This window comes from Aphelocoma coerulescens, chromosome 1 (assembly GCF_041296385.1).
Source record: "Aphelocoma coerulescens isolate FSJ_1873_10779 chromosome 1, UR_Acoe_1.0, whole genome shotgun sequence".
In the NCBI taxonomy this organism is placed as follows: Eukaryota; Metazoa; Chordata; class Aves; order Passeriformes; family Corvidae; genus Aphelocoma; species Aphelocoma coerulescens.
The window spans coordinates 69,474,785-69,499,662 of NC_091013.1; the positions used below are offsets into that span (position 1 = coordinate 69,474,785).

At 35.9% G+C, this 24,878-nt stretch overlaps 1 protein-coding gene across 8 annotated transcripts in view; it reads right to left on the reverse strand.

The window, feature by feature from the left end:
* Nucleotides 1–24,878, reverse strand: part of NBEA (neurobeachin) — a 467,531-nt gene that overhangs the window by 37,905 nt on the left and 404,748 nt on the right. For 7 of the 8 annotated variants that reach the window (XM_069012126.1, XM_069012137.1, XM_069012124.1 and 4 more), the window contains 2 exons: nt 18,690–18,842; nt 8,024–8,191 (listed from right to left, as the gene is read on the reverse strand). In XM_069012126.1, coding sequence (XP_068868227.1) covers nt 8,024–8,191; nt 18,690–18,842 — 321 coding nt within the window. Of the gene's footprint in view, nt 1–8,023; nt 8,192–16,242; nt 16,300–18,689; nt 18,843–24,878 lie in introns of those variants that run through there. The other variant, XM_069012145.1, reaches the window with a different exon arrangement.

Genomic DNA, 24,878 nt, shown 5'->3' on the forward strand with positions numbered 1-24,878 from the left:
CTCATCTTACTATCACAAATCATCTGTCTTGTTCCCACCTTAAGAAGGTGCACTGAGATTTTGAAAGCCCATACTCTTTACTACAAATTGTGCTTATGATGAGGCTCCGGCCATCTGCCAACCTTCAATACCTTCAGTTTATCCACTGCAGGACATAAGACCTATTTCAGAGAACAGGCAAACCTTCAAAGCTCACATCTGAAAAAGGACTGATGGGGAAGTGGGGAAGTAGGTAAAATGTACATACTGAAAGGTGTCGCATATAGTATTCATCAGGTTTCAGTGTATATTAGAATTTCAGTTTTGGAACAAGGTCATACTGTTACATTTAAAATAAATGTTCTCAGTTATTTGCAGGGTTTAGCTTATAAAGAAATAATTCTGTTTGGATTATTTCCCAGAACACATTCTTCAAAACTTCACGTTGTTCTTGACATAAATTGAAAACAATAATATAGATATACTGTATACAGGCTTCAAAATGGCATTAAAGAGGCACATTATCAATATGTTTAAAACATTTAGAAAGCTCAGCTTTGCATCTTTCTAAGTGAATGACTAGATACTTAGACTGAGTAATATCTCTTCCAATAAACTACTGTGTGGGAAATGTTTTGAATAATGGTTAATTTATGCTGAGGTAATGACAGCATAATACAACTGAAATCTGTGCTAATAGGAAAAAAGAAGCCCCTTCCAGCTATTTCTGTTACAATCAGCTGCAGCAATTTTCACCCCATCTCTCTCTCCTGCATAAAAAATTACTTTAAGTGTATGTGAAAATGCTTGTTGCTAATTTTAAAAATCAATAATTGGTACCTGTCATCCATATGGAGAAAAACAAAAAAACCGAGACAATAAAGAAATTTTCATGCACAAGACCTATATTTTATATATTTCTGCAATAAAAGAGAGCAATTGTGGTTAATGTTCTTTTCATATTGGTGAAACAGTAAACTCAGTTTGGGTAAGACTCCAGGATTTGAAAAACACATGAAATTTCTAATGTGGATGAGAATGGGCCAAACGATTTATTCCCAATAGTACTTCAAGTAAGTTGAAGTATTAGACGACATTTTTCTGGAATATGGGTTATTTACAAATTCACTAGAGCATTCCTTTGATGAATGAATGATCTGAAGTATTTAATAAATAGGCTGATTCAAGTGCCATCAGCTTAATAAGTTACCATCAGCTCTTATGTTTGAACACAGTGTAAAGCTGGTGGTGTACATTGAGTGGCAGTGCTTAGCTCTACCTGGATAATGAGCTTTTGAATCAATAAATAATAAAAAAATACCAAAACTTCTAATATGTCATTTTGGACAAAAACCCCACCTCTACGCCACAAACAAGTGCCATATGTTTTACTTTAAGAGACTGTGTCTTTTCTTGATTCTGAAATGGTTCTGAATTCCCATAAACATGTAACAGCATGATCCAGGAATGGTCATGAATTCAAATCATTACAGATTCTTTGAAATACTGACTATCTCTCATCTCTAGTATATTCATTAACTGGAAATATTGTGATCAATCATTAATCTAACTGTGGATAATTGTTTCAAGCAATGATAGAAGGATGTTTTTAAAGTGGAGTCCTATGGATCAGATTATGATTTCTGATTCCTTGTAATAAATGACTTGTGTTACTTAGGGTAGGTTCTCCCAAAAAGTTATTTCATAGTTAAATTGGATGCATAATTTAAATGTTTCTGTTATTCTGAAGCAAACACCTTCTGAAAGCCCTTTCCTCTGAAGAACAAACAGATGAAAGTGCACACATTAATATCCAAGTAGAAATCTATACATTGGGCAATTACTGTGTGGTAACTGAACTCATGCACTTTATATTAATTCCTTATTAAATATTGTGATTTAATATGTCTTGTCCTATATTCAATGTCTTCTGCAGGAATCTTTACCTACAGAAATAAATATCTTACCCTCAAAAAAACCCTGTGTTTTCCTTCTTGATCTACTGAGAGTTATCATAACAAAGTGACAGCAAACAAAAATTCTTACTTTTCCATTTAGAGAATGATACTGAGCTCTGAAACTCACTGGAAAGACATACAAATTATTATATTATATCCATAGATGTTCCCAGCATGAAACTTACTATTCTGTTGGTAATCTCTTAATGCAACTGGGTTGCAACAAAACACACAGGCCAAAAATAGTATAAAATAATCAAGGGTTTTCTCCCCCAAACTAGTATAATTTGGAAAAAAAATCCTTGTTCTGTATGTCTAGGAAAAAGAGTATTTGGTAATGAAGGAGAAGTAGATTTCTTGAGAAAAATCATTATAATGCAAGTACACATTTCTCGGAGAAGAACAATGCTCTTAGCATATAGGAAAATAATTCCTACTTTGATGACAGCTTTTACTTGAATTCCTTAAGTTAACTTTGAAAAAAGTAGATATTGATACTAATTTCACAACTACCCCTATTCATGCTTAAACAGGACTGCTCCTAGAAAGGAAGCAAAGACCATCCCTTGTATGGAGGCAATTAAATATAAGTAAACATATAAGTGGCCAGTGCTGTGGGTACAATTCAGTCAAGCAGATCCATAGGGGTGGTTTTGATATTCTTGTCACATCAAAGAAACAGCTCCCAGAAGAAAAAAATTATCTTAACAAGTTAAAAATGAAATCAGAATAAATAAGAATAACTCCGAGAGAAAGAAGAATGAGCACATGGTGGCAAGGGCTGGTGTTACCTTGAAAGTGTTATATAGTGCTATTAGAATAGCCTGTTAATTTTTTCCTCATAAATTTGCCAGTTTCAGTCACCAGGGAAGGGCTAGCATTCCAGCTCCCTTTGTTAAAGATATATCTATCTTACTGAGTCTTGACAGGCCTATCATGTCAGCCCTCTGTAGTAGCAAAAAGTGTTTCAGCAAGGAGGGGAAAAAAAAGAAAGGGGGAAAAAAAAAGAAGTGAAAACTGATGTGATCTACTCTGCTTCCCGTGGGCATATTTCACTATAGCAGATCCAGAGGGAGGCTTTGTTATTCCTGTCAGATCAAAGAAAGAGATAACAGAAGAAAATATAAGAGGAAAAATATAACCCAGAAATGAGGGTAGCTGAAAAGCACTGCAAGACTACTGCATCATTATGACTTTTCAAATTATTTAAATATGCTAAATATCAACTCATCACCAAAGAAATAAATATTGCATAGGCCATATGCTCTGTTAGCTGCCAGAAAAACTGTCCTACTAGGATTAGTTTATGGGCACAGCAACTGCCTGTCAAACACTAGCAATTTTAATCATTTTCCAATTTGCTGTGTGAGTTGCAAATATGCTCAGGTATCTTGACAGGTGCTCAGGAAAAAAATCTGAGCCCAGTAGGTTCTCACTCTCTTGCTTTAGTATACCCTCGTAGTAATTCCTGCTGGACTGGGGAGATGCAAGCATATGGTGAAGATGCAACAGTCACAGGGAAGTCATTGTACTGCACTGCTGAGCTGGATTTGCAGCTCAACAAAAGGATGATAAAAAGTTGGCCTAAAGTCCAAACCAAACCAAAAGCTGAAATGATTTTTCAAAATATTTCTAATCACAAACAAGGTGAAAGTCTAAAAAAGCAATAAACACAGATCTGTCTATGATTAAAAAAAAAAAACCAATCAAAACCCCACAAATGGTACTTTTCTGCAAGTAGATGTGTTTTCAGTACTACATGTGATTAGCCTTTTATGCACTAAACCATCCACTTAATTATTTAATGTTTCATCTACATGGCATTAAATTAAGGTAGTAATAAATAAAAATAATTTTATCTCATCTGTTGCATTTTCTAATGACCAGTATGGCTGTGTTGTTTCCTTTCAGCCACAACACTTTGTGTCATATAAGTTCTTAACTTGAAAAAAGCATAACTCAATGGATTTTTGAGTGCTCACATTTCCAGGTGTCTGGGGATGAAAGGGGCTCCTAAAATCTAGAGACATTTTGGGAGAAACCAGGGGAGGAACTATATTTTACCAAAGAAGTGGACCAGTAACAGTAGTGGACCTGTAACATCAGAGCACTATAAATAAACCCTATTTCCTATATTGTTCTTTGTACATTAGCATTCTCAGCATCAATCCCCTGAAGTCAGCCAAGTCTGTCTCATGGAAAAGGATTTGGATTATGATGTAAACTAACAGTAAAGACAATTCCAAATAACATCTAATGTCCAATATAACTACTGTTTACATATTAAAAAGAGATACAGGCTTTGTACCAGGGATGTTCTGTCATGTTTCTCCACAGGAGAAGACTGTCATGGTAAAGTTCATTATCAATTACTGCCTTACAAGTACAAGATGAGTTAAGCTGTCATAATTTTCTCAGCCAGAAATCCTGTGCTGTCAAAGAATGTCAATTTTTAATCTGACAAAAGGAAGAAAATTATCTGTTATTCTGACCTCTAATTTCTTGACATTTTAATGCTGTAATTGCTGTAGTTAGTACTGCAACCATTATTCCACCTGTCAAGTAAGAATGAATCAATATCCTTAGCTGTTCTTCAAGTTTTAGCTTCCACCTCACTGCTTTTACTTTAAAAAAGGTTGAAGTAAAAAAAAAAAAAAAAAAAAAAAAAGAATTTTGGGCCTGGAAAATGTTTATTTTGTTACACATTTTTGTCCTCATTACAATATGAAAATAACTTTGCAATATGTGACTAAGAGAGCATTACAACTGATAGAAATGGAGAATTTACCAATTTCTAGTCATAAAAGGCTGAAACCACAAAATTCAATTTTATACTTTTATTCAATGGGGCATGTAAATCAGGACTTTTATGTTGCCCTCGTAACTACTTGAGATAAATTATCATGACCAAGTATTTTTTGTGGTACCAAAAATTACAAAGTTTTCTGAAAAATCAAAATGAGTATTTTGAAATGAAATCAGTTTATTTTACCCACCCAGCACAGATCTTAAGTTGCCAAAGAGGTATTACAGGGGCATATGTATGTGATCTGTAGTAATCTAAAACAATGCTACCCCAGTATTATGGTTTCTATCAGTGGGAGTTTTCAATATGGAAAATGATGAAAGAAAGATGGAAAATCTTCTATTAAGTAGATCTACAAATAACAACAACACAGGATGGCCATTTTTCAGGTGTTAAACAGTAGAGATTTCTTGGAGAGTTCCCAAAGCATATGGGAAAGATGTAAGGAATGGCAGGGATCAATTCTTCCACTCCTGAATATTTTTTGATAGATAGATGACTATTGAAGTGACTTCTTTAACATTCTTCACAGAAAGCTAAGAACATATTTTTTAGTGGGAAAGTGACGTGCTCAAGCAAAGGGTGAAAGTGAAAGGGCCAAGGTATAGCATAAACAGGTCACAGGGCTCTACCTTTATAAATTATGTCTTTCAATCAGCTCAGACCTAAATGGGAGGGTATTTTTTATTTGGAGACTTATTTCACTGGATAGATTCAGCTGGGACTCAGTTCAATATGAAATTAGTTATGGCCACAGTTACTGCCATGCTTGAGCCCACTAGTCTGATAATGGCTGCTGCCGATAAGGTTGTATTGATTGGCTTATTTTACAGCCATTTATTGAGAACATTCACCATCTTCTGTGACACAGGACCACAATATTTTAGTTTATTTACAAAATAAATATCAAGAGCATTTGAATACTAAGAGATGCTTTTTGCTGGGTAACTGCAGAGTGCAATTAATCCTAAATTGCAGTGTTTTTAAATTAAAATGCCAGATACCACCACTTGCCACTGTAAAATATGATAAACAACTGCTATCACTATTTTTAAAGGTGCTAATGTTCTTATCCAACCATTTCTGTATTTACAAGGGGTCTTCAGTGGATTTTAAAATATCTTTTTGCTTTTAATTTATTTCTGGAATATTTACCAAAAGCCAGAATAAAGTCAAACAAACCCAAACAACACAAATCAAAAAACTACAAAAAAGCAAAAAGCCCATAAAATATACTTGTAATAGAAATACGACAATCAAATACATAGTCCTCTATATCACCAAGATGTCAAATGTTTTATTATTGGCCAGAGAATGTCTGTTAGTTTCATAAATAGAGCCCAGGAAAACAGAAAGCAGGTCTTAATCTATCTATATTTAAACATGTACTGTAAATTCTGAATAAAAATTAATTTAAAGTATTTTTTAACCTTTTTATGACAAACCAAAAATCAACAATCCTGAAATCTCTTGGAGGAGAAAGTATCCTATTTTTAAATAGATGCACACAACTTTTAAGGAGGGTTTATTTTTTTCTAGTAATTTTGCCTTCTCATTGCTAACAATGAATTTTATTTACAAATCTAACTTGATTTATTTACAAATCTGACTTGTGGCAATGAATATTAAGTTGTGCTTTCAGAAATTTACATGGTGTAACTTGCCTAAGAGGTTTATATGTTATTGACTTAAAGGGCATGGGTTAGATGTACAAGGGAGTGACCAAAAACATCTCCATGAATTTTCTTAAATTTCTGATGACAAGTTATGCATGCAAGTAGAGCCACAGGACAGCTGAAGAATCTCATCATGTCATAAGATGTTAAATAAGGTGCACAGACAGACAGATAGACCTCAATCCTACAAGCTGCCCTGTGGGAGTAGACCCTTAAAGTCAAGACATAGGAGTCTGCCCATGAAGATCAGGACCCTAAGCCATGCAAATCCCTTGTACTCACGATGCTTGACACCTGTTTTATACTTTAAAAAGCATTGCTTCTTCTTATCTCTAGAAGAGCATGACTCTTCTCGTGCTCAAAGTTTTAAATCCAGAAAACCATTAGGTAGATGTCACCATTAAAATTCGAGGCAGGGCAAATCAAAGCAATTCTGGCCAATCTTAAAACAGCAAATATTAATTGTTTAGAAAATCTAAGCTTTGCAGTGCATGCAGTGAAAATCCCAGTTCTAGGAAGCCTGGGGTCTGAAAGTTTTTTTAGTTCTGCTCCTAAAAAATCACCAAATATAACAGAACTCAGCAATGCACTGCTAAAATAAATAAATAAATAAATAAATAAATAAAACATGAGAAAACTCAAGTTAGCTGAATTAATGCTTTCTAGAATCTACTTCTTTCTGAAATCTGTAGATTTCTGTCTCCAAGATTGGAAACAAACAAACAAACAAAACCCCATTTCCTGGCAATGTATATTATTACTGTTTTGCATACAGCAGATGGCATCTATCTGGGGGAATGGAAGATTATGTGTAGAGCTTCATCACAGCAGTACTCATCTAGCAGCTGTTGCTTCTTCACACTTTTCACCAAATTCCAATTGTATTAGCCAACAAATGAATGGTACTAGGAAATCAACATTCAAATTAATAGGTACTAGAAAACCATCATTGACATTACTAGTCTTAGCGAAAACAAACACAGTCACTGGAAGGAAACATATCAGGAAACAGAAAATTTTTTGTAAAAATTACTGATTCATTTAAAACACTCATTTGAATGTATTTGTAAATATATATATATTTAATTCATACATATATACAAACATAAATACTTGAATGCACAGCACATAGGAAACATCTATTTTCTTAACAGTTTGATTATACTTTATGGGATTAAAAGTAATCTGAATATTTGCTGCTCTGTCACTCTAGCAAATAAATTCTTTCTCAGACACATATTCTCACCATCATCTGACTTTAAAAGTTAGATTTTTTTCCCCTTATGACTATGATGCAGGGCTTTTTTCCAGTTTTTCAGTTCTACTAAGTGAACCTAATACAAGTAAATTATAAAATGTAGCAGACACTATATTACAGAATATACATTGCATTATAATTTCCCACACCATAACTGAATATTAAATCTGTTAGGATCATTTGTTTTATTCCTAGTTTATTCATACTTTCTTCTGAAGTCACCCAGGGACTAAATTCTGAATCAAGTCAAACACATCCATTTTCTCCAGCAGTGAAAGATAGGAAAAAGTACCATTTCTTGTGAGATGACAGCAGTTCTTAGCATGAAATGACAGTAAACACCTACCTCCCTGAGGACAGGATCAGTGATACTGTCCAGGTTCACAGAGCCTTCGTATGTTAGGTAGTGGAAAACGTTGAGTGCACGCACAGCTTCTGGTCCTCGTTGCTTGTAGCCAAATATAAGGTCAATCCACTGATGAAGTTGACATGATACAAACTCACTTTCCAGGGCCTGCAAGTGAAATTCAGGATTAGGAAGTAACTGAGAAAACATAGTGGGCATAATTATATTTTCTCTTCAGGCTTATTTGATATATTTAAAATCTTTCAAACATTAGAAAATGTAACTTATTCTATTGAGAGAATCACTAAAAAGACATTCTTTTCCTTCACCTTTATATCATGCTAATTTTCTTCTCAGCTACTGGGTTTCTCCTAGCTGCAAGGCTTTTAATAATTTCTGGGCTTTTAAAATAAGTTAGGTAATTTGTCAAAAAAAAGATGGAAATGAGAAAAAAAAATAAAAAACAGTCTTCCAACTAATTTTCAAACTAGTTATAATCAAATTAATCCATTTTTTTATCACAGTGCCACTACTCAGCACAAACACTTCCCAGCTAGGACAGAGCTTCATGTCTCCCTGAGGAAATTTCAGATTTTACAAGCTGATAAACTTTGGGAAAAGATTATTCATTTTGTTCATTTAAATCAAAAGGAGACGGCTTCAGAACTGCATCAGACACTGTAGTACCATGCCATGCCCTGTTCACTGGCAGCAGCTCCCTCCTCACCACCCGACAAGCAGGAATAGCCTCAAACAAAGCAAACCATGCCTGGGCTGGGTCATCATGCAGCCATTCCACAGAGATTTTCCCTATAATGCTCCTCATGGAAAAGGAATTCTCTGTGCTTTGGTGGAAAACATTTCTGGTTTCCACCAAAAAAGGTGGGACCCTTTTCTCTCGAAACCAGTGACAATTATCTCTGATGAAAATGGATGGGAAGGCTCAGGCTTAAGGGCTGACATGTAGCTCAGTTTTCAAGGGCTTAAGTTCAGCATACCATAAAAAGGTATAAAGAGATGTTGCAGACAACCATACAAAATTTTGCTGTTTCCTTTTCAAAATCAGAAGCTATCATATGCATAATGCAATATTATTAAAATACCATTAACATTGGCTTAATACTAAATACTATTAAACTAATACTATTTATTTTATAAAGCATACCTCTCAATAAATAATTTAAAAATACCATATCCTTAATTATATTGTACTGTGCATGTACAACATGATACAGTCAGCAACTACATAATTCCATATAATCTTTTCCATTGGACTTTTACCTCAGTTAGAGTGCAGGATGCTAGCATGCACAGATAAAATTAAGTATGCCACAGCAACAGCCAGTAAAGCATTTCCTTACTTTTAAATGCTCAATTTTTAATGCTCCTTTTATGTGTAATAAAGTTTTTTAGGAATTTAGAATTTAAAGCCAGTTATCTTTCTAGCATCCACCTCAAATCAATTTACAGCAATCAGCCTAAGAGTTCTCTTGAGCGTCTGAACTCTGCATATTTAAAGTTTCTTTTGATCTGTATATATTATTTATTTATTAACACATAATTAACAAAAAAATTATTAGGCATTTCCTTTGGTCAAAATTAGCATTTTTATTTCTAGAATATTAAGAGGATTTCAGGAAAACAGCAGAACATTTGATTACTCAAAGGTCAGACGGTACACTTGAAAAAAATTGATGCTTGGGTTAAATGAGTATATTTCACCCTTTTCTCATCTAACATCCTCTCATGTGTTAGAATCACAGAGCATGGAACCATCGGACAGTTTGAGTTGGAAGGGACCTTAAAAGGTCATTTACAACCCCACTGCAATGAACAGGGATATATTCAACTACTTCAGGTTGCTCAGAGCCTTGTCCTGCCCAACCTTGAATGTTCCCAGAGATGGGACATTCATCATATCTCTAGGCAACTTGCTCCAGTTTTTCACCACCCTGACTAAAAAAAAAAATTCTTCCTTATATCTTGTCTGAATCTATCTTCTTTTCACTTAAAGCCATTACCTGCTGTCATATCTCAACAAGTTCTGCTAAAAAGTTTGTCCCCATCTTTCTCATAGGCCCCTTTAAGTACTGAAAGGTCACAATAAGGTCTCCCTAGAGCCTTCTCTGCTCATGGCTGGACAATACCAGCTCTCTCAGCCTGTCTTCATAGGAGAGATGATCCAGACCCCAGTCATCTTTGTGACCCTCCTGTAGACCCACTCTAACAGGTCCATGTCCTTCCTGAGGACCCCAGAATTGGATACAGCAGTCCAGGTGGGATCTCTCCAGAGCAGAGAAGAAGGGCAGAAACATTTCCCTTGACCTGCTGCTTACACTGGTTTTAAGGCAGCCCAGGATGAGGTTGACCTTCCAACCTGCAGGCAGACTTTATTGGCTCATGTCCAGTCTCTTATCCACCAGCATCCCCATGTCCTTCTTGGCAGGGCTGCTCTCCATCTGCTTATCCCCCCGACTGTGTGGATAGTGGGGGTTGTTCTCATCTAGGTGCAGTACCTTGTACTTGGTCCTGTTGAACCTCATAAGATTCCCATGGGCCACTTCTCATACTTGTTCTGGTCTCTCTGGATGATATCCCAGCCCTCAGGTGTGTCAACCACACCACTCAGCTTGGTACCATCTGCAAATCTGCTGAGGGTGCACTCAATCCTTCCGTTTATGTCATTGTTGAAGATATTAAATAGTACTGATCCTGGTGCAGACCACCACTTGTCATTGATGTCTATGTGGACAATGAGCTGCTGACCACTACCCTCTGGATGCAACTGTCCAATCAACTCCTTATCCACTGAAAAGTCCACCCATCAAATCCATCTCTCACCAGTTTAGAGAGAAGGATGTTGCAAGAGACAGTGTCGAAAGCCTTACACAAGTCCAGACAGATGACACCTGCAGCCCTTCCCTTGTCCACTGATGTAGTCACTCCATCATAGAAGCCCACTAGGTTGGTCAGGAAGGATTTTCACTTGGGGAACCTGTGTAGGCTGTCCCGAATCACCTCCCTGCCTTAGCACAGCTTCTAGGAAGATCTATTCCATGGCCTTCCCAGGCATAGAGGTGAAGTGGTCAGTAGTCCCCAGGGTCCTCCTTTCTACCCCTTTTAAAAATGGAAGTAATGTTGTCCTTTTTCAAATCACCAGGGACTTCTCCTGACTGCCATGACATTTCATGGAGAGTGGCTTGACAACTACATCAGCTGACTCCCTCAGGACTCTGGGATGCAGCTCATCAGGTGCCATAGACTTTTATGCATGTTCAGGTTCCTCCGGTGGCCACAGAGATGATCTTGTCTTAAAGTGGGAGGGACTCTGCTTCTTGAGTCCCCATCTTGCAGTCTAGTCACTCAAAAGGTGTGGGAAGAGAGGTTGTCATTGAAGACTAAGGTAAAAAGTACCTTGAGTACCTTGTCCATTGTTAGAAGTTTGTCAGTCTTGCTCACAAGGGGGATTACACTTTTTTTGACCTTTCAAGTTAGAAGAGTTAAGAGAGTTGAACACATATGTTCTATTTCCCTGTGGCAGTTTCCACTTGACCAGCCTTTACTCAGCAGCTTTTCATTCTAGAGAAGGTCTTACTGACCCCGGCAGGTTTGGAGAACTTCTATTTCACATGGATTAATGGTTATTTAATAACTTATTAAATTAGCTACTTTTTAACAGCTGCATATCATGTCTTTGTCTCCAATTCTTTAAACAGATTTATTTTACTATGTTTACAGGTATAATGGTCCTTAATTCCTTGGGGAAGAACCTCAGTTTTTTGAAGAAACCTGGAGGAAATTTGTAGCAAGAGAATTTAATTATTTTGAACCATATATATTTCAGAAGAGCTGTGTGGTGTAACACTGGTGTGGTAAAGAATTTAGGGAAAGGACCAGAGTAGAAGGTGGAGAGAAGAGCCAGATCTGTGAAGAAGAATGGCTTTTCATGTGCCTCAGCATTGCATAGCCCCCAGCTGCAAGGTGCAATTGGTGCTGTGTCTCCCAGTCGGGGCATCCTGTAGGGTATGGCACTGGGCACAAAAAACAGGAACAGTGCCCTCAAGAACAGGCCACCAAAACAGTACAAAGTCCCACCTGGCCCACAGTGGGTCAAGGCTTTATAATCTGTATTTATTTTAGTCAGGGGAAACCTTCTTATATCAGGTCTGACCTGGTTTGCTGGCGTTTCTTCCAAGTACTTCTGCAATGCTACTCATGCAATACTTGCAGAATCCTCTCCCTAATTTTCTCTAATGCACAGGCTACTCCCCCTCCATGTAAGTGCCTCCTGAAAATTTATGAGCTGCTCACTGTCAACAGTACATTGTTTGGTTTCTCAAGAATATGCAATTCTCAGTAGGGAATAGGGTGAGGGAAATTTTTGTATAAAACATAATTTGTAGGTACAGTAGGAAAAACACACAGAAAAAGATAACTATATCCTTAAAATAGGCTGGTGATGGCCATAAAGATCAGCACTTTGGATTTAAATTTTTTTGGGGGCTTTAATTTTCTAAGCATTTTTTAATATGAACTATAAGAAACCTTTTTCTTTTAAAGAAATAATGATTATTACTTATATAATTATGTAATATTTATATAATGTGTAATATGGTTTTTAAAGATTCTTACAGTTAAACAGAAATGAGCTAATGTCCACCTTGTTTTCTATTATAATAAAAATGTACACAAAAGAGAGTTTTATTCAGCCACTCCCAAAATGAACTTGTTTGAACTGTTATTAGGGCTTAATTTTCAAACAGCAACATTCCAGTCAAGTTTTTTCAAGAGTTTTGTTTTAAGGAAGGAGTTTATCATCATGTTACTGTTTCCAGTGGAGTGACTTTTATTGCTAATAGGTAAATCACAAGCATTATTATACATCTAGTATATACATATTTTGTGGGGTTTGTGTGTTTGCAGGCAAGTGTATGCACACATGTTCCACAGTCTGAAAATCTGACCTGTAGCTATTGTAAAACAGAAAGAGGTATTAGTGAGTTGATGTTTAAACTAAATCAAGTTAATATAAACCAAATTACTGCTTACTGTAGCTCTTTTCTGACCTTTATGAACGCTGCACACTTTCCCCTATGCTCATCCTAATTTGATGTTAGAAGTGTTTTTCACAGACATGTCAGTAGGAGGCAGGGGTTTTTATTGTAATATAGACTATGTGCCATGTAAAGTATTGCAAGTTCTGGATTTATAAAATATGCTATTCCAGCCTCTTTACAGCACAACCTTTTGTGCTCTCCAGGTATTTTTGTCACCAAAGAAGTGGAAAGCTCTGATGTTGTCCCTTGTCTGGACCCTGGTTACACCTCCTCTTTCTGCAGTTCCTGCCTTGCTTCCTTGCCCTCTATATCTATATGCTGTCTGTCTCTCCAAAAAGCTTTCCATCTTGCTATTAAATTATATTTAGTATATTTAAAGATATTTTCTTATAATTATTCTGAGACAGGTTGGTTTAACAGATCTGCTCAAAACCAGACCATCAGCCATTTCAGACTGTGAGCTGGGTTTCTCCCCTCCCCTCCCCTCCCCTCCCCTCCCCTCCCCTCCCCTCCCCTCCCCTCCCCTCCCCTCCCCTCCCCTCCCCTCCCCTCCCCTCCCCTCCCCTCCCCTCCCCTCCCCTCCCCTCCCCTCCCGTCTGTGCTCCTCTGCAGCCAGTTGCAGATTCTCTCCACCAAATATTTCTCTTCCTCAGCTACCATTCCTTGCACTGACTATCAAAGTGAAATCTTTGACTTTCATGAAATATTTCAGGCAACACTGCTATCTGAGATAAGCTACGTTCATTTAAGCAAAGTAATATTTTAATAGAAATGACACAGAAGCACGTTATGCAGATTTGGGCTATTCAGGGATATCTGCAGAGAAACTGGTCCTTTATGTAAGCGTCTTCAAGACAGAAATAAAATTCTTCAGCAATATAGCAAATTTAAAAAAAATCACTGCTAAAAGTGATTGAAAAATCTGAAGTAGATTGAAATCCCTTTTACCTGAATAAGTTTTAATTGCATAACCTTGGCAGTACACAAAATAAAATCCAAGCTACTTCCAAGCAAGTAATATCAAGGCTTATCTACTACTCATCTAGTAGAAAAGAAATGTCAACTGCTGCTGAATGGTGAGAAGGAAAAGATCTTCCAGATTCTCTTAGCAGAGAGATTTCATACTAGATATTTCTAATGACTATTCAAGAAGCTTTTTAATTATGAAATACTATGCATGCTTCTGAATAGACAGGGAATGGTAGAAAAATGCAATTGGCAGCTGATGAATGCAAATAAATCATTTTAGAGACAGAAGGAAAATTCAATCTTAGTAATGGTTATATAATAGGAACAAAAAATGTGTAACGAAAACAGGGCACCGTTTACTCTCTCAAAAATATAATTTATAGTGAATACATTTAATTCAGCACTGCAATTTGTAATTTAATATGTGCATAAGCCATAATGAAAATATCATTACAATTACCTTTGAATTACACAATCTTGCATCTTTTGTTTCAAAACTAAAGAATGCTTATTATAAAAGCTGTACTTCAGTGTTTCACAGTGGTGTTCCCTGCCTTGATTTAACATGCTTGACTTACTGACTGAGTCTGTTCTATTTCTGGCTCTCAGGACTGCTCTGAGTCTGTGGGGACTGAGAGGCTGAGTAGGACTACAGATGAACATCTGTGGAAGGTTTTATGCGTGGATTTTTTTTGTCCCTGGTAAACTGGGAGATTATGATTGATGAGCCCAGCATTAGGGTAATGTTATCAGGGACACTTTCTGCCTCTGTCCTTTGTACCGTTGCTGAGGTCAGACCATAATCATGTTAGCATTGAACATAGTGCTTTATTAATGTTTCATGAGTAACTCCATAGTAATCAGTCTAGCTTTGTACAGATAAATAAAACTGCTACAACAATCCCTGAAGCACACATTGAATGTTTTAGAAGATACTGTAATAGGTCTTAAAAGTAACTTGACTGAATGTCTTTTCCAGCCTTTATAATAAGTCTAATTTTTACAAGTTTAAAGGAATCTCTTTTGATGGAAAATCATTCCCACTTCCAATTCTGTATTTAGTTTGAAGTGTAAAACACCCAGCTGAACAATCAAATGATAAAAAATCAAAACCCCTGCCTGCTATTTATCCAATTGCACAAAATTTTAGTAAAGCTTGTTAACCAGTTGGTTAAACTGTGTTGATTTATGACACTGTGCCTCTGTGATGTTTCCTAGGCTGTTCTGTGTTTTCTTTGGTAAGTATCAGGATGAAATGCTGGAATCCTTGCTATGTCTTAAAGAAAATGTTTACATTCATAAATGTGCAAGTAGTATATAAGGATTTGTATTTACTCCCACATAAAATTACACATAATATATGCCTGCTGAAAGCACAACAAAAAAGAAGAAAATATGAACAGAAGAAAACAGTGTCAGCTAGGGAAAAAAAAGATCCCACTGTATGTCATGCAGTACCACACAGGATTCTTCCCACTGAAATGAAATTACTACTGCTGATTTTATTAAATAAGGGATCAGGATAACCCTTACTTGAAATATTCCCTAGTTTTCTGTAAACATATTCTCTTCTTGCTTTGCTAAGTTGCTGTAGAAATTCCAGGCTTGCACAAGCTTGCTGTGTTTTACACGTCAGCATCACACCCAGGCTGGCTTTTTTCCTCAAGATAGATTCTTGTATAACAGCCAAAGCCTGGCCTGGGGATGACCTAACTGAATAATACATCTGCTGGCCAGTTCAGATAATGGAATCAGACATTAGGTAGGGAATGTCAAACTTTCCAATCCCTTTGTATTTGTTCCTTTGACCAGTTCCATTCTAGTCACCAAAAAGACAGGGTACTGGCAGGTTTGTTGTATGTGTTAACAAAAAGCCTACATGAGAAATTTTCTTCTGAAAAATTACGACACATTCAAATTATTACATTTTCAAAATGTAATTCCATTACTTCTTACTACACATACTATCAGCATTTTTATGAAAAGGATTATCCTTCTTTAGCTACTTGCTCTTCATAATAAGCTTTGTAAAATACTATGCATATATCATGCTCTTTAAACTCCCAAAGTTATTCACTTTGCTTTTATCCTCTGAACTCCATCCAAATGGGAATGTTTCTGTTTTCTAGTCACCCAGAAGTGAATCCAATATTCCAGGTGCAGTCTCAGAAGGACCATAGACAGGTACAACTGTATACTTCCTCAGTGATGCAATGATTCTCCATAGATTGCATCAAAATACACTTATTTCTGGTGGATATAGAATTACAGAGTTTTATCTAATCTAATTGCTGCTCATTGTCACCCCTACCTTGCTCTGTTTTTGTTTCCACACTTCTGCTCCTTATTATCTTTTAATTCTTTCCTCCCAAGGTGATTTTCAGTCTATTTTCTGCATCTAATTCAAATAAATCTATGCTTCTTTCTCCTGTTTTGTAGGCAGTTCCTAATTTTATTATCATTTGCAAACTTCCTCAGACCGTTCATTTGAAGATAGCATGTATCTGTGTAGAGATGAATTTTAGCTACTGATCATGCTCTTGCTAAAAGTCGGTGATGGGGTGAATAAAGGCCATGCAGAAACTGCTTCCTGGTAAAACTGTGTAAGAATAGCATAATGCTCATATCTGTGGGGAAAGGGCTAGAAAACAGTAGAGGAAGGGTCTGATACAAACGGGTGATAATTTTTGATTTTAGAATCTGCAAAGTACTCCATTAGTTGAAGCCTGTAATTATAATACTACGCTAGTCTTCATTAGTTTGTCTGTCTCCTGGCAGTCTGAGCACACTTACACACATGTGGATCAGTAATTACCTCACTATCAAGTCCTGTAGTTCTACGGAGGCTGAAATGCTATACTCTAAATTTGTGTAAGCAGCTGTTTTCTTCAACAGCACAAAACTTTTCTGTGGAGAGCTGCTCTGCTACTTTTTAAAAAGCAGAAATTGCACAAGGGAAATTAAATAAACTAAAGCTTAAGCTTTTCTTCAGGTGATCTCTTATCACATAGTGCCTTTATCCTTTCCAACATTGTGGAAAGAAAAGATAATAAAATGCAATTTAAGATACAAGGAAGATTCTTTACAAAATTTAAGAATGGGGGTCCTTAATATGCATCTCTCACTATATCTCCCAATAGGTGGCAGCTTGCTTCTCCTTTTTCACCAAGGAATCACACTTCTGTTCTTTCAGATGTCAAAACTAAACCTCTAGGTAAACTTTAGAGTGCTTATGCCTGGGCTCAGTTTGGGTTTAGCCACAACCACAGCCCAAAAAAGGGCTCTGCACAGTGACACAGGCACTCCAGAGACATGTACCTGTGATTGCACATCCCACACTCAAGAGTTCTGATAGACTCCCATGATCCTTTGAGCACACCTCCTTCTTTTCTAGCAAAATTGCACTTGAATTTACTTCCATCAGCTGTGACAATTAGTTGTTTTTAAAAAGAATTTTACAATATATGAGGTAAAAGAGAATCAGCCAAGAAATGTTGCCCAGCTTCTTCCAGTCAATGACAGACTAATCTGTCAATGACAGAACACATTTCTCCTGGTTTGTGTAGTACATTTCATATGTCTCAAGTGATGAGGTTGCCATCACTTCCTTAGGAGGCTGTTGTACATATGTCAAACCACTTATTCTTCTAAATGGAGGATACTTCTAAATCATCTACATCTAGGAATAGGTTTGTTTTTTCAATATTCTTCTATTCTTTTGAACTTCATAGAGCTATTTTTTTTTCTATCAACTCCTGAAGAACAATTTTCTTTAAATAGACAGTTCTTAAATTACCAAACTGATCAGAAAAAACCCCAACAAATCAACACAGCTAGATTTACAATGCTACCACAAAAGCACTTTTGGGAATAAAGCATAAACTGAACAGTTTTGCAACTGTATGGAAACCCACAGCTTATGAAATCATAGTACTGACTATTTAAGAAAGACAGGATATATGCATTTTAAGGAAGTACTATTTCCAGAACAGAACTATAAAAATTGAAGTATTGCTGGCCAAAGCATCTGAATATACCTTGCTCTTTCTAAAAATTACTAAAAGCATACACATGTATTAACTTTATCAATAATAAAATAATTGTCTATCAAATTAAAGAAAAATATATATACCAAAAATGTTCTTTCTGCTTAAATTCTGGAGGCCTCATGATGATTTACATCAGAGCAGTTCTTCTGCAAAATTTCTTCAAAGACTGCAGTTTGCTTATGTTCACATTACTACACTTCCAGTTCATCTCTGATGAACAGGAAGTGCATATCTTCAGGTGAATAGGGAATACAAGGTGGCTTGCAATATATTAGCATTTATAGTATTCTTTTATTTTTTGATTTAGAGGTGGTGAGGAGGAACAGACATAAATTGTTCAGGCTATCTTGTCTTGCCAGGCTCATGCTTTCTCATGAGAGAGTAAAAAACTGAATTTAACTTTCTATAATTTGGGCACATGGAAGGAAAATCCACTGTAAAATAAAGGGTTCTGTCAAGCAAGACAGAATGCAAATTCTCCTCCGCTTTTTATTTTATTTCTCTAAATCTAGTTCTAAAGAGATGAAAAACAGAATTAGGTTAGCTTGCTAAAATACAGAACCCTTCAGACTAAATGAAAGTACAGCTTACCATCCTGTTGATACGGACGAAGTCTTCAGGCTTCTTGGCCCATGGAGGGAGATCAACATCATTCACAACAATTTCATCTTCCCTGATTCCTAGATTATATCCATTACTGTTGACAAACATCTCAGGTAGGTAGTAAAATTCTGGAATTAACTCCTAACAGGGAGAAAACACACAATAAGGCTTCACATTTAACAGAGATGCTAAATGGTGCTCCCAGAATCAGGATCTCTTGTAGTACATATTAAAGCATTCCTGGTTTTGCTTAAGTTTCTGTGCACCTTTTTTTTAAGAAATTTTATAACCCATTTTCTTTGACTTACAGTCAAATGTATTCCTCATAATTAAATATTCAATCTTTGTTTTTCCCATATTTGTTTTTATGAAAAGCACAACTTTAGAAAGGCAGTGCATATGAGTAAAGGAGACCTCTTCAGAATAATATGTACGAGGAAATTTATGCTAAGCTTTCAATATGAAAATATATTGGATTTTTAAATTACTATTTAACAAAATTTACTATTTAACAAAAATACTTAAAAGGGGAAAATTTGAAGATATAACAGTGTCTTGCTCTTACTTTCTGTATAGTCTTTAATTGCATGAGAAAAAGTGGTAAGTTGATTACCTATATAAGGAAAAATAATACACAATGAATGACCTTTTTTCTACTGTAAGAAAAATTCAAGAATACACAGAGGGAAAAATATCAGTACAACAAATGTCCTTCAAACATTTATGTGATACTTAAATATCACTAATATTAATTATCACACGATACTTAAGTATCACTACGTGATACTTAAAATGTCAAAGATCAATAACTGCAAAATATAATAAATTATAGATAACTTAGGGTGTGAAGTTTTTCCCAATTTCCAGGACAGCTAAACAGGAATGCATTTTGACATAATGAATATTGCTATTTTTTCCTATTATTTTAGCATTAAGGGTTGAACTGCAATAACAAAAAAGCTTTAAATCCCACTATCTCTTCTCTAATATCCAGATATGGATTAAATTCACCAAACTGCATTGTTAAAAGCATTATGGCATTCAGTTGTGTAACATGATCAAAACTGATGACACAGCACCTGAAACCTGAGTCTCTTTGTGGTCTTTTCAAAGGCTGCAGACATGCGAAGCAAAAAATACCCCACTGCAGACACAAACTTATCTAATTAAATCTGATCTGCAACTCCATAGAGAATAGAGCAGTTAAAGCATCCTTTCAAATTTATTAAGAAAAAAAAAGTGTATTTGTTACAATTTTAAGTATGTTTAGGGAGGCAATTTAATTGCTTCTTTACATCATGGTATAGTAATATAGGTTAGACTAAAATGCAAAGCCAATCAGTATCTAACCAGTATAAAACATTAACCAAGTGAGACACGCCTGAACCTGACTAGCTCATTATAAAACAAGCTGTAATTTCAAACAGAAAAAAAAATTAAATTATTAGACGTAGTACATAATAAAACAGAAGCTATAGCAAAGCCAAAATAAGAACAATCATGAATATCCTATAATGTTAAAAGAAAAAAGATTCATTTAATGACCATCTTAAGTTTTATTATATACACCTCTAATTTATTCAGAGTATTTCTAAAAGCAATCTTCCCCCTTCCCCCAAAACAGGAGTCACTAAATCTCAGGTTCCAAAGGAAGCCCTTTGGTCTTCTCTAATGGAGCCCAAAGAAGAATGAAGGATCCTCACAGCTGGAGAAAACTATACAGAAATCTTTCAGGACTTCAACAAACCACTAACTCAGAACTAGGAGCAAGCCACAACCCACCATAAGCTACCATACAAATCGCTTACAAACTAAGAACATTGCCTTAAAAAAAGAAAAATTAATCTAAAAGCCAATATTCAAATGGAACAGAATTTATTAAGGAAAAAGTTAGCAAAATTTGTTTCTATTTTGTATAAAAGCCTTGAAGCACACACCACTGGCTTTGATTACTATCCATTTTTATTCAATGCGGTGGCATACTAACCTGTAATGTCACAGCAACCAAGTTCTGTGGTTCCATTAAAGAAAAGTTATTTGTTAAATTTCCTTTTTCAGTTTTAAATGTCATCGTATGTAACTGTGGAATTTTACATCTAACATACCTGAAAGATTTCTGCTACCCAGAGACACATCTAGTGTTTAACTGAATTCTACTAACCTTTTGGCTTTAGGGGTATCTTGAAACAAAGGGATTTAAGCTACTAAGTATTTTTAATGATACTTCTATTTAGTAAGTTTATCTTTGCTGGTCTTTGCTTTCAGGGTAATTTAATGTTCACTTGTCTGGTATAGCAGAAAACATAAATAGAAATAGAATAAACAAAAGTATGTGATTAAATTTCTTTGTAAGATTTATTGTGTTGTGTATGTTTAGTTTGAACTGTCTTATTCCTGTGCTCTGGAAATTAACCAGTGCCAGACTTCTAAATCCTCTTCAAATAACACTCTCTCTAGAATCCTAATAATTTCAGTTACACATCTCCTGGCAGGTTGTTTTTTTTTTTTAGTCAAAGTAAAAAAACCTAAACACAGTATTTAAAAAAAATTAATAAACCCGCTGTTTTATAGCCTCAACATTCTCTCCAATGTTATTTTTAGTGCAGCCTGTAATTATGTTTGCTTATTTGAGTACTATTTAGCATGAATTGAACCTTTTCTTGAAATGTGAGCCATGTCGCATGTGACCTTTCCCAGATACTCACGTTTCCCATACTTTGTATTAACCATTCAGTTTTCTTTCGTAGCATTTGATATTCCTCTTGTAATTTTGCTGTCTCCACTATTGACTAGACTAAGAAACCACAGCACTTAAAAATAGCACAGATAAATATATCCCCTTCTCATTTCTAGAGAATGAATGAATGTATACTAAAACATAGGCCCAGTATGGAAGCCTGTGGCATCCTGTATGTATGAACTTAAGATTCATGTATTTAACTACTCAGAAGCATAGAAAATGCAACCAAGCTAGAGAAGTGTAATAGAAATTTTGTTTTTATGTGTACATTGTTTATTCTGCTGTGAAAAATTGAAGAAGCTGTCTCTTCCTTCTCATGCCAATTGCAGGCAGTAGCTGGGGATAGAAGGGCAAATATTCTCTTCCCCAGGGCCCCCAAGCATGTTTCACTAAGAGAAGCATAAACTGGGAGAGAGAGAGGAAGGATTAGCAAGGACAGTGAGGCAGCAAGGATGGAGCCCAGGAGGTTGCTAGTAAAAGGAAGGAGCAGACAGGAGTAAACCTCAGAGGAGACGACAGGATGACAACTGGGGCCCAGAGAGAATTGTGTTAACTAAGAAGCCACTGAAAGCTGCAAGAATGTACACAAGAATGCAGGAAAACATAACAGTAGCAAGGGCTAGAGTTATTTTCCAAACCTATTTACATTTTTCTCAGCCAGAGTTTGGATTTTCTTTATTTCACAAATGGGCATGTGCCAGTTCATATTCCAATAAAGATTATGACTAGAGAGAGCCAGCTCTTTCGGTGCTTTTCCTGTTATGGAGAGGAAACAGATACTGCAAATAAATAGCTGTTTTGGGGTGATATTTAGAGAGGTGACCGTGTCCATTCCTTCATTCCAGATGAGGTTCAGCTGTGACATCTATCCTGCATGCTATCTGTCTACTCTGTTGTCCCAGAAGAATTCGAATGACACCAACCCCACAATTCTTCCATCAACTGGTCTCAGTGTTCTTCATCTGGGGAAGTTTTACCTAACAACTGTTCTGAATCCTTCATTATGCAATCTAAGTCCATTTTCCTTTATCCTAGCTAACAATCCATCCCAGATACGGAGAATAAATTACTGTTTTCTCTTTGCATTGTTTATTACATGTTTGAAAAGCATTATTTACCAGCTTTACAGCCTTTAAGCTCCTAGAAGTCTAAATGAAGGACAATGATGTATTGCTCCATTGTTTTAGTTACACAAATGCAAAATATTCCTCTAAGCTTCCCAAATTAGCTAGCAGAATTATTGCTAAACAGTCCATAACCTAATTTATTTCTTTATATACTTTGGCCATATTATATTTTGTCACATGTTCATCACACAGAAGCCAAAATAAATGTTTTTATCAATCTTTGTAGTCTTTACATTGGAGATGGAGATCGCATACTTTTCTGACAGCATCTGCTATTTTTCATCCATTTCAGAGCAGAGTGTAATTTGTCATACAACACAGCTTTTTACAAATCACCAGCTTCATACTTTAGAAGTGTCATTGTTAAATTCACCCTGAAGATAGGGACAAGGATACTCAAAAATTAGCAGGGGGAAATTGTATCTCAGAGATGGTATTTATGTCAAGGTATAGGATACAGAAGACCTTCTGTCTCCCAATCTGCTTTTTACTTGACAGACAAAATAGTTGATAAGTGCTTTCTTAAAACTCTTATTGCAACTTCAGTGGCACTAGTAGTAAAAGGTGAATGTAAAGCCAGGTCTGTGCAAAGAAATGCTTGTTTGAAGCTACCATGACTTTGAGAAATTCAGGTTTCAAGCTACAAATGTTCATGAAACACAAATCTCAAAATATTTTTTTCCTACAATACACACATCGTGTCAGCCAGTGCAAATCAAGACATGAAGGAAAATAGCGAAACAAACAAACCCATAAAACAGCTTCCCTACAAGTTACATCATTTAGCAGGCATAATAATGAGGGACTGCAAAGAAAGGAGACACAGAAAACCAAATTATTTTAAAAGTCTGGTATTTTTAAAGTATTCACAGACCAATTAAGCATTTTAAATGCATATGTTATTGTATGCAACTCAGTTGATCTATAATTTTACATTAACCAACACAATTCAGTAAATGTTATTGGTTTCATTGCTCTTGCCAAAACATATCAAAGGTTCTAAATAAATCTTTCTGAATACATTACCTGTCATGGATAATTTCTTACCACAAGAAATATCTAGAGTTCAAAGAGTTAATAAAAGTAGGGATTCTAGTGATCTAAATCTATTTGCAGTAATTTCTGTCTAGTTGTCCTTGACATTTCACAAGCTGGCAACCTCCTCTGCTCCCCTTTCATTCACACTTCTAATAAGACAGGTTAGCTTTCTATCATTTAATAGTCATCTACCTTTCAAACCACCCGAGAAGCTTGGCTCTTCTCACATGAAGAATGATGCAGTAAAGCTACTGAAGGGTGTATAAAAAAAAGTAAAATGAATATTATAACAGACATTTCTTGTCTGTAACTGTGATCTCTTGTTTATTTTAATAGCTATACTAAAACCCCAAGGTATAGTTAACAGTATTATGTACCTTGTGTCTTCATGTAAGAAAACATCCCCCAAATGCATTTTCTAATTTACAAGCCTGTGACAAATCCAAACTGCTGAGAAATTAAATTTTAAAAATATGTCTTCAGGTGATAGAGGACTGCTATTAACACTATTATAATTGTACACCACTTGCATCAAATCTGACATTTCTGTTTAATATGTTTTGCTAAGGGTATACCATTTTATGGCCTCCCAATGAAATAAAATTCAACCCAGACGTTCTCACTTTCCAAGTATAATTCACTTCAAGGTATTAAAGCTTCCATTTCTTTTTCTTTCTTTCTTTTCCTCCCAAAAGGTTGATCCCCTGGCATCCATTAATTCCACAAGAGCCTAGTACTGGGTCAATGAGTCAGTCATGAGTTCCTCCATTTCTCACTAAGGCACTTTACTGACATTTTGTCAGAGCTACCTTTCTAACTTCTAAACAGACTATTCAAAACGTAGTATAACAAGTTTGAGAGGCATTAGGAAAGATTAGTGTCTGAAAAGGAGGTTCTGGGGAAGTCAATGTTACCAAAAACTACAGGGGGGAGAAAGGGGGGGAGGAAAGGAAAAAATGTGCAAGCTGGCCAAGTTATGGTCATTTCCGGGTGACTTGCTTCCTCAAAGGTCACCCTGTGAACGTTCATTCTTCCTCCAGCTTGTACTGATTATCTTAAGAGAAGGTCGATGTTGATAAAGGGAGACACAATAAAATAAACTGTGTTATCCAGGTTCTCCCTTGTGTGTTACCACTCTAACACAGCACATACTGTATTAATTCTGTTCCATCCACTGTAGGTGAACGAGTTTCTTGAAAATGAACCAAAACAACCCAAGTGTAAGGAACAAAATGGTCTAAGTATATCTTTAATCCTTTGCTGAGCAATAAT